Genomic DNA, 12,770 nt, shown 5'->3' on the forward strand with positions numbered 1-12,770 from the left:
CATTTGTCCTTCTCTAGGCTGGTTTGATGTCTTGAGTACAAATACCTCTTTGAGGGTTCAGAAAAACCATAGCACCTTAGAACAAAAAAAAGAAAAAAACCACCCACTTTAGAGAGTATAAGCTTTTTTCTTTTTAAATATATATTTTTCTCATGCTACATGAAGGACCAGTGAATCAAGTCATTGTTTGTAGAAGGCAGTGGCTTCTTTTGCTTGTTTTTAAACAGAAGCTGCCTTTGATTTAGAACTTAACACAGACTCTGTGAAGGACTGACCAACCTTTCTAGCATGAAGGGAGCTACCCTGTCTGGGCAATTTGTCCGTGAGATTTTCTCTAATGTGCTTTCCTACCCTTTGCCTCTTTCAGTACATGCTCAGGAAATGAAGGATTCCAGTAAAAACCCAGACTACATTGAAAGACTGGCATGTAAATACATGGTAACTTTTGATTTTCAAATTACTTCCCCCTACTAAAATATAGTTTAGAAATTGTTGCTGGCTTTGCCATTAGCCTGACAGTGGAGCTAGCTGTGCTGGTGAAGAGTGCATGAAGAACAGGTGTGAATGCATTGAGTCAAATGGTATCACCTGGAAAGAAACTAAAAGGGAGGGAGGAAGCTATTCCACTCCTGAGCTACCACCTGGGAATCAGAGGTCTATTTGTAAGGTCTCTGCACCAAGAGCTTCAGAAAAAAACCGACCATGTAGTTAGTTTTAGTCATTTATCTGCATTTACATTTCTGAGATGCAGGCTCTGCTATTTAAGAAAAAAAAAAAAAAAAACCCAAACAAAACCTGAGAAACACAAAAAGAAAAGAAACAAAACCTCAGGGTAAATAAAAAAAAAAAAACCAACAAATTTAGTGAAGTTATTTACAGATGTGGAACTACTCTTCCTAGCAAATGCAAGGCATGTTCTGGATGGCTTCCCATAGTTTTTTTTGTATGTGGGGAAGACTTATATTTTTCCTTTGTGTCTCACTTGCACAACACAAGTAGCACCACAAATGTGGGATATTTGAAAGGATAAGCTGCAGTAATTTTTGCTTTGATCAGTGTTTCTTTCCCTTCCTCCTGTGCAGCAGAAGTGCATCGTAGAGTCCAGTACAGAGTCTGAGTCTGAATCCAGTGCAGAGGTAAGGGCTGACTGAAGGATTTTGATGGTGATGAGATTCTCTTTCTCCTCCTTCCCCACCAACAGCAGGCACAGCAATGACGGGCACCTTGTTCTCTGGGCAGCTGCGATAGCTCCTTCTAAAGGAGCAGTTACCTTGCACTGAACTTGTTTCTCTTTATGTGCCTGCTTTGTGGTTTGCTTTTAAAAGGAAGTCCTTCTCTCTGTTTTTTTGAGTTGTTTTTGATTTTTTTTTTTAATAGACCCAGATTATCAGTGCTATTTCACAATGATGCGGCTCTTAAGTAGATAAATTCATGGAGATTTTGTCCAGTTAACCATATGGGAAAGAAGCCTGAAAGCTCAATGTTATCCCAGTGACACTGAGACTTATTGATAGGCCTTGTTTCAACTGTCAGTTGCAGAACTCTTCCAAGGACAGCAAATTAATAATCCAACTAATAAGGAAGAATTTCAGATCATTCCCATGTAAAAAAATATAAAGCAACCTAAACAGGAAGGAAGCTCTCTTGCCTCTAAATTACATCTAAATTGCCAGTTATCCTCTCCATAGCAACATTTTAAGTGCAGTAAGACTCACTGTAGCTCTCCTCAGTTCCTCTATTTTAGGCTAACTTTACTAAGCCTTTAAAAGTTAGACTGAGATACACTTTTTACTATCTCTTAGTGAGAGGTTAATCTGGTTTCCCCTTCTCTAGGATTTTTACCTACTCTGGTTTTACTTTGATCAGTAATTCATATGAAGATGCTTTATAAATCTGTGTTAACTTCTCTTAATTAGGTCATGCCTAGCCCAGTTGCTGGAGGACTCAAGAAAGCAAGTGACTCCAGGGGACTGCAAGTAGGTTTGGCTATTATGCAGTAATTGTTCTCAGTATAGCACCCAAAAATTAAAATATGGGTGAGAGTATGTAGATAAACAGAACAACTTCCACAGTAAGTCTGTGACTTATGTTGTAGGTGGTTTTAAAGCCCACTTGTGGTTTTTTTTTTAATAGACAAATAAGCATCCACCTTATTTAGAGAGACCTTTATTTTAGTTTTTAGATCCTTATGATGCTGATTCAGAAGATGCATCCATTCACTCTGACTGTAGCTTGAGCTCTTTAAATGGTATAAAAGTTGCACCACGGGCAAACAGTGCCCCAGAAGCAATGGCTGTGGAGGATGCTGATACTTCAGAAGATGGAGGGTCCTTCCCTAAACCTCTAAACTGGCTCTACCCAGAAACCAGTGTCAGTGAAATTCAGACAAAAAATGACTATAAAGCACCCCTGGAACTTCCTAGCCCAGAGAAGGATGTCCCAAGAAGCCTGCTGCAATCATCTGAACTGACTAGAACCACAGAAGTGTTTACCTGCATGTGGCTGACACCTGACCCTTCCTTACTGATGAGTAAGGAAGCTTCCCCAGCTCTCCTTGCAAGCCCGGGTAGCAGTGCTCCACAGCCCATACTAGCAGCTGACTGTGATGGCACAATGGTCAAACAGCCCCTCATTAAAAGAAAACAAGGGATTCCCATTCCAGAGGGTGCAAGTGAAAAACTAAGAAAGAAGTTCCGTGCAACTTAAGAATGAACAAATTGTTGGATAAACCTCATTCTGAAGAGTGAACCTAGTATAGATTTCTTTTGTAGATGGTACCTGAACTGAACAAGCTTCAAACAAACTAGCTTAAACCTGTTACAAACGCAGCTGCTCTGTGCACTGTGAGATCCACCTAAAAAGATGGACTAAACTAACAAGCTTGTGTGGCAATTTAAGTTAAAACTACTTAAGATATGTCCACAAAATCACAGCTAAGCTTTCTACCTGGGTGCTGCTTTGGTGACTGGGGCCTCTTGAAGCATCAGCCGAACTCCTGTGTCTAGTACCTGGAGGGAGCTGCTCAGTTTCAGTGTAATTTCAAAAAAGTATTACAAAGGTTTGTTGAGGAGGGAAGGAAGACTGAATGGCTGAATGGTTGTGATGAGCTTACCTATAGCTTACCTCACAGAGTGTCTGGCTCTTTGTATGTCTGACCTACTGCAGGAGGAGAGAAGCAGCTGTATGGTGAATGCTCTTAGAGGTTTGACTACAAACAACTGAACTACATTAAGTTGAACTGGCTGCATCTAAAGGCAAACTAGGTTTTTTTCTTCAAACAGAAAGAAGTTGACTTGTGCTATTAACATACCTGTTCCTACCAATGTTTTAGGTGCACAGTCTCATATACCTGCCAGTTTAGAATTTACAATGTGAAGTTAAAACATGCACTCTTCTAACGAGAAATATCACAAGCTGCAGAATGGGTGCACACAAAGGGGAGGCCAGTCAGTCAGCAAAAATGGTTATCTTTGATCTCCCTGTCCTGTATGGTAACTTCTTTTATCAACTTCAGAGTCTGGATAGTCCATTTATGTGGAAGGGGTACTACTATCTATAGACATACGAGGGCTTGAAACGTGTTGGTACCAACTACTTGTGAAAGCATTCATTCTGTATGACTGACAGATTTTTAATTTGCAGTTTCTTTCATAAGCTGGAGAAGTTAAATAGTAACTTCTAGCCTTGCATCCTTCTGCTGAACTATTTAACTTCTAGCCTTGCATCCTTCTGCTGACATCTGCACATTTATTTTATTAAAGCAACTTTGCTTTCTCCCTTATCCCTGATAGGGAGATAGTTTTTAATCAGCTGGAACACAGAGCAGTTAGAACAAAAGATTCAGAGGCCTTTGCCCCAAGACAAAAGCTACTGTGCCGACCCTCTGAATTGCCCCAGCAGCAGAGTGCTGCAGTTGGGGCCATTTACAACGAACAGTCCTTAACTCCTTGAAAACAGCTGTGAATTTAAAAAAAAAAAAAAGGCAACACCAAACCCCCTTACAGCTATAGATCTGTGTTGTAATGCAACTAGGCCACAGCTCTCTCTAGAACTGACTCATGAAAAGCTTTAAAAACACACCAGTGTGATGCAGCCAAGCCCTTCAGCCCCATGTCAGGGAAGCCATACACTTTTAAGTCCCGGCTGTCTGCTGAATGGTCTTCAACCGCCTCATTTGAGGCTAAATAAAACTGAACTACTGACCTTCAAACTCATCTAGTGAGGATTTTACTTAAACCAGTTGTTTAGCACACCATACTGAAATAATCCACTAGGAAAAAAACCCCAATACTGGAATGTTCAGAAGAGAAATAATTTGAAGGGTAAGCCACATGGGACAGTATTCCCTCAGACATTCAAAGTCTGCTTATTCAGTATCCAACTGTGGACTAACTTCTGAACGGAAAATGCACCTTTTGTTAATTCAGGCCTAATGCAGAAGTTAACATATGAGAAGCTGAATAATTTGGGAAGTTCTAGCTACTTCAAGCATATCTGAGATGATCCTTGTCTAATCGTTAGCACTTGGTAGTAGGTGGAACTAGTTTAACTGGAGATTTTTATAGTAGCTGTAAGCTGGTGTCACAACCCAGGTGCTAAGCGAGGCACAAAAATAATTGCTGAAAGAAAGGTGGTGTTTCATCTGAGCTGCTAATAGGCAGAACTTGCACATATTTAAGCTTATAGTTCACACTGCAACTGGCATCCAGAGCACACTGCTAGCAGGAAGAGGTCTGCTTCCTAGTAAGTAATGTACAATATATTTGAAATTATCTTGAAGGGAGTGACACTATGAATTCCAGATGATACTAATATTCTGTGGATGGAAAGGAAAACATCTGATAGAAACTGAAACAGAACAAGGACATAATGAAATAGTATGGAGACAGCAGACCACAAGAATTCTCCAGTAGACATCAGCTGAAACAAGCATGTGAGGCAAGCTGAGACAATTTTTCCTTGCACCACAGGCCTGTGTGGCAGAACCACTTATCACAGAAAAAAATATTAAGAGCTAATGCGGGTTCAGAAAGTCACTGTTTTCATAGGAGAGATCACTGGAAGGAAGGAGCTCCTGAGATTTCTGTTCAGAGATTGAAAAGCTGTGCACCTGTATTCTTCATATGCATCTTTGAACGCTTGATATTAACCACTGTTAGAGAGTAACAGTTGTTCTGACGGGGTGGTCAGGAGGGTAGAAATGCTTACCCAATGAATTTAGGATTGGAGGAAGCAAGGGACTACCCAAACCATTACAGCAACCCAAGCAATCATCAGGAATTCTTAGCTTCCCTAATTTGGTAATGACCACATGCCAGTCTCTGAAATAAGATTCTAACTCCTTGTTTAAGCATCTAATACTGCCCTCCTGGGCTTAACAAGGCATGGAACTGCAGGCTTATTTCACCATAAAAGCAGCTTAAGAAAGAGGAAGCCCTGTGGGTGAACAGGACAAGAAAGTCTTGTTTAGAATACTCTAGCTTCTGAATGCATCTCGGCAGCCGTGCAAATGCAGGTTACTTCAAGCAAAAGCAAGTTCATTGCAAATAATGCAATGTCATGAGATGTCACAGCAGATAATGTCAGGCTTTGTGTCTTACTGCATTGAAGACTTACACTCCAAGGTTCTTGTTACCGAACCAGCTGCTGAGTAAGCTGTGTCAAGGTCAACAATATGCTTGAATATTGACCTATTACTTGTCATTCTCTGAAAAGATCATAGACACAGTTTTTCCAGACCAAAAATATCACCTCAAGAATTATATTCACAGAAATAGTCAAAAGTCTTGCTATAAACTTTATTGTGTATAACATGATCCATCAAATATCACATCTATCAATAACCATCTAAAAAGTCATCCAAGTTTCCTTCGAAGAAATCTAGCCTATCAGCTTTCCAATGCACTGCTCCCCTTCTTTCTAGTCAACTTAACAGAAATCCATCTGACAACCTAATCTAACCAGGTTACAAAAGTAGGGGTGAATACTACGGAGAAGACTGACAATTACTACAGCAATACCAGTCAAAACAAGGATTTTTCACTCAGTGCAGAGAACTGCAACACCACGTTCATAGAAGCTACGGGGGTCTTCCTTGGTAGCTATTTCAAAGTCAACCGTGAAAATCAGATCAGCACGAGTGAAGTTCAGATAAACTGGTAAAGTAACCTGGGGAAAAACATGAATATAGAAGTTATGTAAGGCAGATGAAGAGTGTAAGAAGTTTCTATAATACTACATGGTATTTATGAGAGGGAAATTTAGTTTCAGAGAACTCAATACTCAAATTACGAGGAAAAAACCCACAGGCCTAGTGAATTCATCTAAAGCACAGCCTTCTTTATAGGTTATAAATTCAAGTTTTGGCCTGAGCAGCATTAGTAACTTTTGGATGCCTCTCCTCCTTCTTATCCAACTACACAGGACAGACTTAGTCAATACTAGGTCTGTTTGCTGCTAGCCCAGAATTTAGGTACCAGCTGACACTGAAAATATTAGAAAAAACCAATTTGACTTGTGGTGCCCAATAAAAGCATCCATAAAGCTTCAGGAAAAAAGTGACTAGGTAGATCTAATTATGAGAGTTCTTTTTAAAATTATTTTTATCAATACTTACAACATTTGCTTTTTTATCAGCATTTGTCTGCTTGATCCAGCGAAGCTGTGTAATGGGCAGTACAGTTGAAATAGCATTTGAAAGCGACAGCTTGTTGTTACTGCATGTAGCTCCCTGAAGCTTCAGGCCTGTAAATTGAAATACACTTTAGAGTTCTAAGAGCTTTCATACATCCAGACAAAGACTGTCTCCCTATATATCATTTAAGGGCTCTTGAAGTCTACTACATGAGAGGTAAATATTTCACACTGAAAAATAAAGAGGCTGTAGCAGATACACTATCCAGTACCACTTAAATCTCAGGACTCTGCTCAGTATATATTAGCATTGTAAATACTTCGCTACCAAGTAATATCAAACTAATCTTTAAACAACTTCAGAAAGCATGTATTAACTACTGTAATGATATAATAATCTTTTTCATTTGATACAGCCCACTTAATACCAGAAACTTCTGAAAGTATTTTAGAGCAAGGACCTCCTTTGTAAGTTTACCTGTGACTCCAAAACTGCATGCATCCAGTACTGCATTCTGTGTAGTTGTAACATTGACCTCAAGACAGAGTTCTTCAAGTGACCAACTGTTTGCTTGAGCAACATATTGTCTTGTAGCAGTAATATATGCCTCTGGTACAAACAAGCCACCAAGACACACGTGGATGTTCTAATTGAGGGGGAAAAAATTAAAAAACATTATAATCATTAATTAATACTGCAGCTGATATCCTATCTACATTAAAATTACATTAAAATTTTCCTGCTGCTACTGGAGAAAAAATTAAAAAACATTATAATAATTAATTAATACTGCAGCTGATATCCTAAGTATTACTTCAGCAATCTATTTACATTAAAATTTTCCTGCTGCTACTGGAACACTGTGTAACTACTAAACTGCTTTTTGTTCTAAGGCTGTATCTTCTGTCATTCTAAAATAGTACGTTTCCTTCTAATCTGTATGAACAGTTAGCCTGCTAAGCCTCACCATTTTGAGATCACAAGACACTCAACAGTATTTACAAAGACATTTCAGAGAACATGGACTGAAGTTGTTTTGTCTGAGGAACAATTTATAACTCTTGATGTGAGGACTCCATAAAGTAGTTACACAGCTCCACCTGAATTAGATATAACCTCTAGAAGAAGATTTTTCAGCACAAGATACCTTTAGTTCTTTTGCTCCACCAGAAGCAGCTGCCTGGGAAATATTCTGCAGTTGTTTAATGCGCTCACTGAAGTCAGACACCCACTGAATAACAGTCATACCAGCTGGCACTGTGTAATGAGACCAACTACGAGGCAAAATACCTATGAAAAATGTGGTGAGAATTAAATTTTGTTTGCATACAAGTTGGAATTACACACTATTTTGACACCTCACTTTTTCTCCCAGTAGCTGTTTTAAGACTTGAACCAGCCTACATCTTACAAGGCTTCTCAGTAAGTGAAAGCACTTTCAAATATTACAAAACAAATAGCCTCCAGGTCTATTATTTATTAAAAATGCCATCCAGTGACAGAAACCCTTCAACAGCAACTTCAGTTACACTAAGCTATATAGTGCAGTAAGTGATCTCCAAGTTTTCATGAAGATTTAAGTTCTTTAGAAAAAACTGAAGAGGCCAAGTATCTGTGCTTTAGGAAATGCAGACAGCAGATCTTCATATATTACTAGAAGTAGGATGTGTGCAAAAATTCCACATTTATGTACAATCTTGAAACAGAAGTTCACAGAACCTGAATATTTTTAATGAGATTTTATAGAAGTAATATGACTCGCTTTGTGGTATAAGTAACTTTGTTCCATCACAATTTAGAGACTGAAAGAATTTAGTAAGATTTCAGCTTAGAAATTAAGCTGCTGATACAAACTGTACAAAAAAAGCCCAATATCAGCTACCTCAAGCCGAAATCCCAAACCAATTAGAATTTTATGCTTGACTCAAAAATATTGTTTGCGTCAAATGGTAAAAGTCAATCCCAATTTTCCTGCAATTTTTTTTTTAAGCTGCTAAGCATAATAGCCTCTAACCTACAGAGTGCAAGAGGAAAAGAGAGCACTGGAAGATGCTAATTTGAATTCCCATACCTTTCACCAGTTCATTTATAAGTGTACGCAAATAGTTGGTTTGTTTCTTTTTTCCTTCACACACTTGAACCACATCTGCAAGGTCCTGACGAACATCCTGAAGAAGCTTAGCTCCCATTTTCACCTCTCTCTCAAAGAAGCGGAACAAAGGATCCTGATTATCAAAACATTAAAAGTTGCAGATCAATGTTCAGGATTCTTGCTAGAAAACCTCTGCAAAATGCAACCCCAAAATCCTTTATGGACTGACCAGGGACACTGACTACAAGCATTCTACATGAAGATGCAGAAAGTGATTGCAGAGACTGTTCTACAACCAACAATCTCCTCTGCCTTGGAGGAGCAAGAAAACGGAAGTCTTAGTTGAACAATTAATGCAGACTGCCTGCTGCATGTCCTTCCAATCATCTCTGGATTTTTTAATCAGCAACAAAAGGTTCTCACCTACAGAGTGAGTCTTTAGAAGCAGTTAGGTGATCATGGGCATATTCAACTGGGGAGCTTATTCCCAAATTAGAGTTTAGGATATTGTCCAAATCTCTAAAATTTCCTCCAGCATTTACAATTCCTATTCCCAGTTAGCAGAACCTGCTGCTGCTCTATCTCCCTAAATTTTAGCAGTAATTAATGTGCACTGGCTATAAAGGCAGCATCATAAGTAGCAGTCAGTGTGCTACAAGTACAACAGGAAGCACTTGTTTCTTGCTGCCTGATCACAGAGATGCTTCAGAAGAGGTACCCTCCATAGACAGTTTGCCATTGTATTATTTCAAATAATCCCCAGAAGACATAAACCAATTTTTAAGAGCATTTCAAGAAACCCAGCGGGGCATTACATTGTTACAGCAATCAAAATCAGCACTGATACAAGTTCCATTGTCCCCCGCAATAGCTTAACTGGTACTTGCAAATGACAATGCACTTGTTCCAATGCACCAGAGCTTGTGCACCTCCTATGCCCACATTAGACTAAACTCAAGTTTTTACCTTAATGTTTTCCACAGTCCGCTTCAAATGGTTGAGAGTTTGTGGGATAAGGTGAAGCCAGTTAGAGGCTGTGGTATGCAGTGTTCTCATCCAGGCTGGGCGACCATCTGATGTAGAATCAGTTCTTGTCTTCTTCTCAGTTTCTGCGTAAGCCAGATCATCCTCATCCTCCAGCATCTGCATTTTCAGCATTTTACTGATCATATCTATGCCTGAAACAGAAGAGATGCTGTTAATCAGAGAAGCAGTGGCATCAAGATGAGAAACTCTTACTACATGCAAGAATTGAAACTTTCATTTTTCCCTAGTCTAGACTGAAGATTCAGAACTGTGAAGCTGTAGGTGTCCCCACAGCTAATAACAAAGCTTTCCAGAATCAAGAGGTGAGCTTGACATCTGGAAGGTTCAATGTAGCTTTTTTTAATTCACAAACTTCTGGGCAGTTTTTGGACTGCTTGTATGTTTTACTTTCCAGAAGTTAAACACCTGTGTAGAGGGAGGAGGGGAAAGCCATCAACTCTTCAGCAGGTTTCACATTTCTCTTCTGCTTTTTAGTTAAAATGGTGGCCTGGTAATCCATGCAAGACACTGTTAATGTTCTGGTTTTACCTTGTGTAGTGAGAAGAACTTTCTCTGCATTATTTGGAAGGCCCAGCCATGATGGTGTTTGTGTATCTGGCAGCATCTCAACCCACTGAACAAATTCTTCACGCCTGCAAGTCAGAGTTTTAATATTTATTAGAAGGCTTCACCTATTAGAATGGCAAGGTAATTCTTTGCTTGAGACAGATGTTTACACAGCTAAATTCTAGCACAGAGATACAGGTTAGAGGGCTAGGTGTTTTTTTTTTTTTTAATTTGAAAAAAGGGGAAGTTGTACATAGAGATTAGCCTAAAGAAAAAAGATACCTGATTCCATCTGGCATCTGAATATCTTTGTGTCCATCAACCTTGCAAGCCAGTTTGAACTCACTATCAAAACTTAAAGTAGTGAACAGACGTTCCAAGAAAGTGTTTAACAAACGTTGATCAAATTCATTATCAATGCGACCTCCATAGATAGATTGTGCCATCAGTGTCTTCAATGCAGACCAGGGGATTTTATCAGGTGAAATGTTTTGGCGGCCCTGTAAGTAAAATGCAATGTAACTAGCAGGAAACAACCCTTTTCACCTCTCCTCAGATCAAGGTATCAAATTCAGAAACTAAGTCAAATTGCCATCAGGTTACTTGTGCCTACTCATTTAACTTACAAAATGTTTCCAGAACAGACTGTTTTACTGAAGATCTTAAATAATCCAAGTATTACCTATACCTAACTACACAAGACTACTTGCCTTTGCTGTGTCATCCAACCATGTATCTACTGTGTCACAGGCGGATCTCAGATCGGATTCTCCAAATTCATACTTCTTGGACCAACCCAATGGAGCATAGCGCAAGCGCTCTTGGATAATGGCATGGAACCAGGCAAGGAGAAAATACAAACGAGCACGCTCATTTGGAGACTTGTAAGTGGAGAGAGAAAAAAAAAATGTAAGTACTATTACCCAAATGAACTGATAAAAACCAAAGCCTGGTAAAAGGCTAGAAAATATTAAATTTTGGAGACTAGTAAGTGGAGAGAGAAAAAAAAAAAAGTAAGTACTATTACCCAAATGAACTGATAAAAACCAAAGCCTGGTAAAAGGCTAGAAAATATTAAATTTAATGCTAGATTGCTACCAAAACTGAGTACATTCCAGCAATGTAAGAAGCAACTACTACTTTACTTCTGTGAGAACACAACATTCTACATACGTCTTAGAAGCTGAGGTTTTATCACCCATGTAAGATTTTAATGAAGACATTCTGACACTTTATTTCATCTACACAAACTGCAGCCTTACCTTGCACATTCTAGAAACTGGAATGCTACTGAAAGTCCTCAGCATGTTTGCCTTTACACCAGGAGGAGGTTCAAACACGAAGATTCTGCCGGCACGTAACAAATTCACTGGCACCTAGAAAAGATCAATAATCTCAAATCCACCTCCTTTAGCATTCACTAAATTTAATCCCCGTAAGAGCACAGTTTCCATTAGCTTCAAAACTTCACTGTCAGCACACACAGTGAAGTCCTGCCTTTCTTCTGGAGGGTAGGGGAAGCAGCAAAAGGAATGATATGAAGTTTTCAGCTACAACTAAGTTATCAGAAGCCAAGGTTAGTAACTACCCTGTAAAGCAGGTATTCTCCTTTTCTTTAATGCAGAAAGGCAGTCATGAGAAAACCTTCCCTGGGTAGCACTCTGTACGACAGTTACTCTACCAGAGGATCAGATTCCAAATCAATATTACCTTTGGATTAATCTCCATGGTAAGGAAGAGTCTGAAGCAAGCATGGGGTTGTAGGGAATGTAGCTTCTTTTCTAGTTGCATGAGCCAGCCAGGAGCCAGGTGAACGTTCTTCAGCATTACCCATCTGTGAAGTTTTGAAACAGAACAAGTGCTTTTTAGTGTACAGCTTATGGGTCCTGGCTATAGTCACCACAAGGAGTAACAGAATATGATATTAATGCTACACGTTTTCCTCCCTCTTTTAAACCCATCTTCTACATAGAATCAATTACTGTGTATTGTAAATGGTCTCGCTTTCCTGTTCTGTAGATACAACCTACTTCTCTTGAAAATATTTAAATCAAATAAAAGTTGTGAACATCTGAACTTAAGTTATTATAAATTTCAGTTCAGAAGATAGCCCCAATTTTTTTTAATCACAGTTTTATCTATTTAGCCAATAGATTACTTCCACCTTCCCCCCCTGTTTACCTTTCTACTAGGCAGTACTCCAGCTAAAAAGGAGATGGCACTTACCTTCCAGACTTTAATAGATTACTTCCACCTTCCCCCCCGTTTACCTTTCTACGAGGCAGTACTCCAGCTAGAAAAGGAGATGGCACTTACCTTCCAGACTTCACTGCTGTGTTTATTGCTTTATCTGCTTGGTTAAACCCTTCAGCAGAACCTAAAAGACAGAAGGGTTGCTAAAGCTCTTATTGCTAACAATTTCATTTATGCTTAGATGATGAAATAAGGTAT

The 12,770-nt window shown here is 39.1% G+C and overlaps 1 protein-coding gene across 1 annotated transcript; it reads right to left on the reverse strand.

The window, feature by feature from the left end:
* Positions 1-5,786: 5,786 nt before the first annotated feature.
* Positions 5,787-12,696, reverse strand: LOC104463145 (cytoplasmic dynein 1 heavy chain 1-like; the record flags this gene model as incomplete). Its single annotated transcript, XM_010075361.1, has 12 exons — positions 5,787-6,168; positions 6,617-6,744; positions 7,112-7,280; positions 7,782-7,924; positions 8,706-8,859; positions 9,693-9,904; positions 10,302-10,405; positions 10,602-10,819; positions 11,030-11,200; positions 11,582-11,695; positions 12,030-12,153; positions 12,636-12,696. Coding segments are annotated over 12 exons (1,727 nt in total), but the record flags the coding sequence as incomplete, so codon positions are not given.
* Positions 12,697-12,770: the final 74 nt, after the last annotated feature.

This window comes from Pterocles gutturalis, unplaced genomic scaffold, assembly GCF_000699245.1.
Source record: "Pterocles gutturalis isolate BGI_N339 unplaced genomic scaffold, ASM69924v1 scaffold21207, whole genome shotgun sequence".
In the NCBI taxonomy this organism is placed as follows: Eukaryota; Metazoa; Chordata; class Aves; order Pterocliformes; family Pteroclidae; genus Pterocles; species Pterocles gutturalis.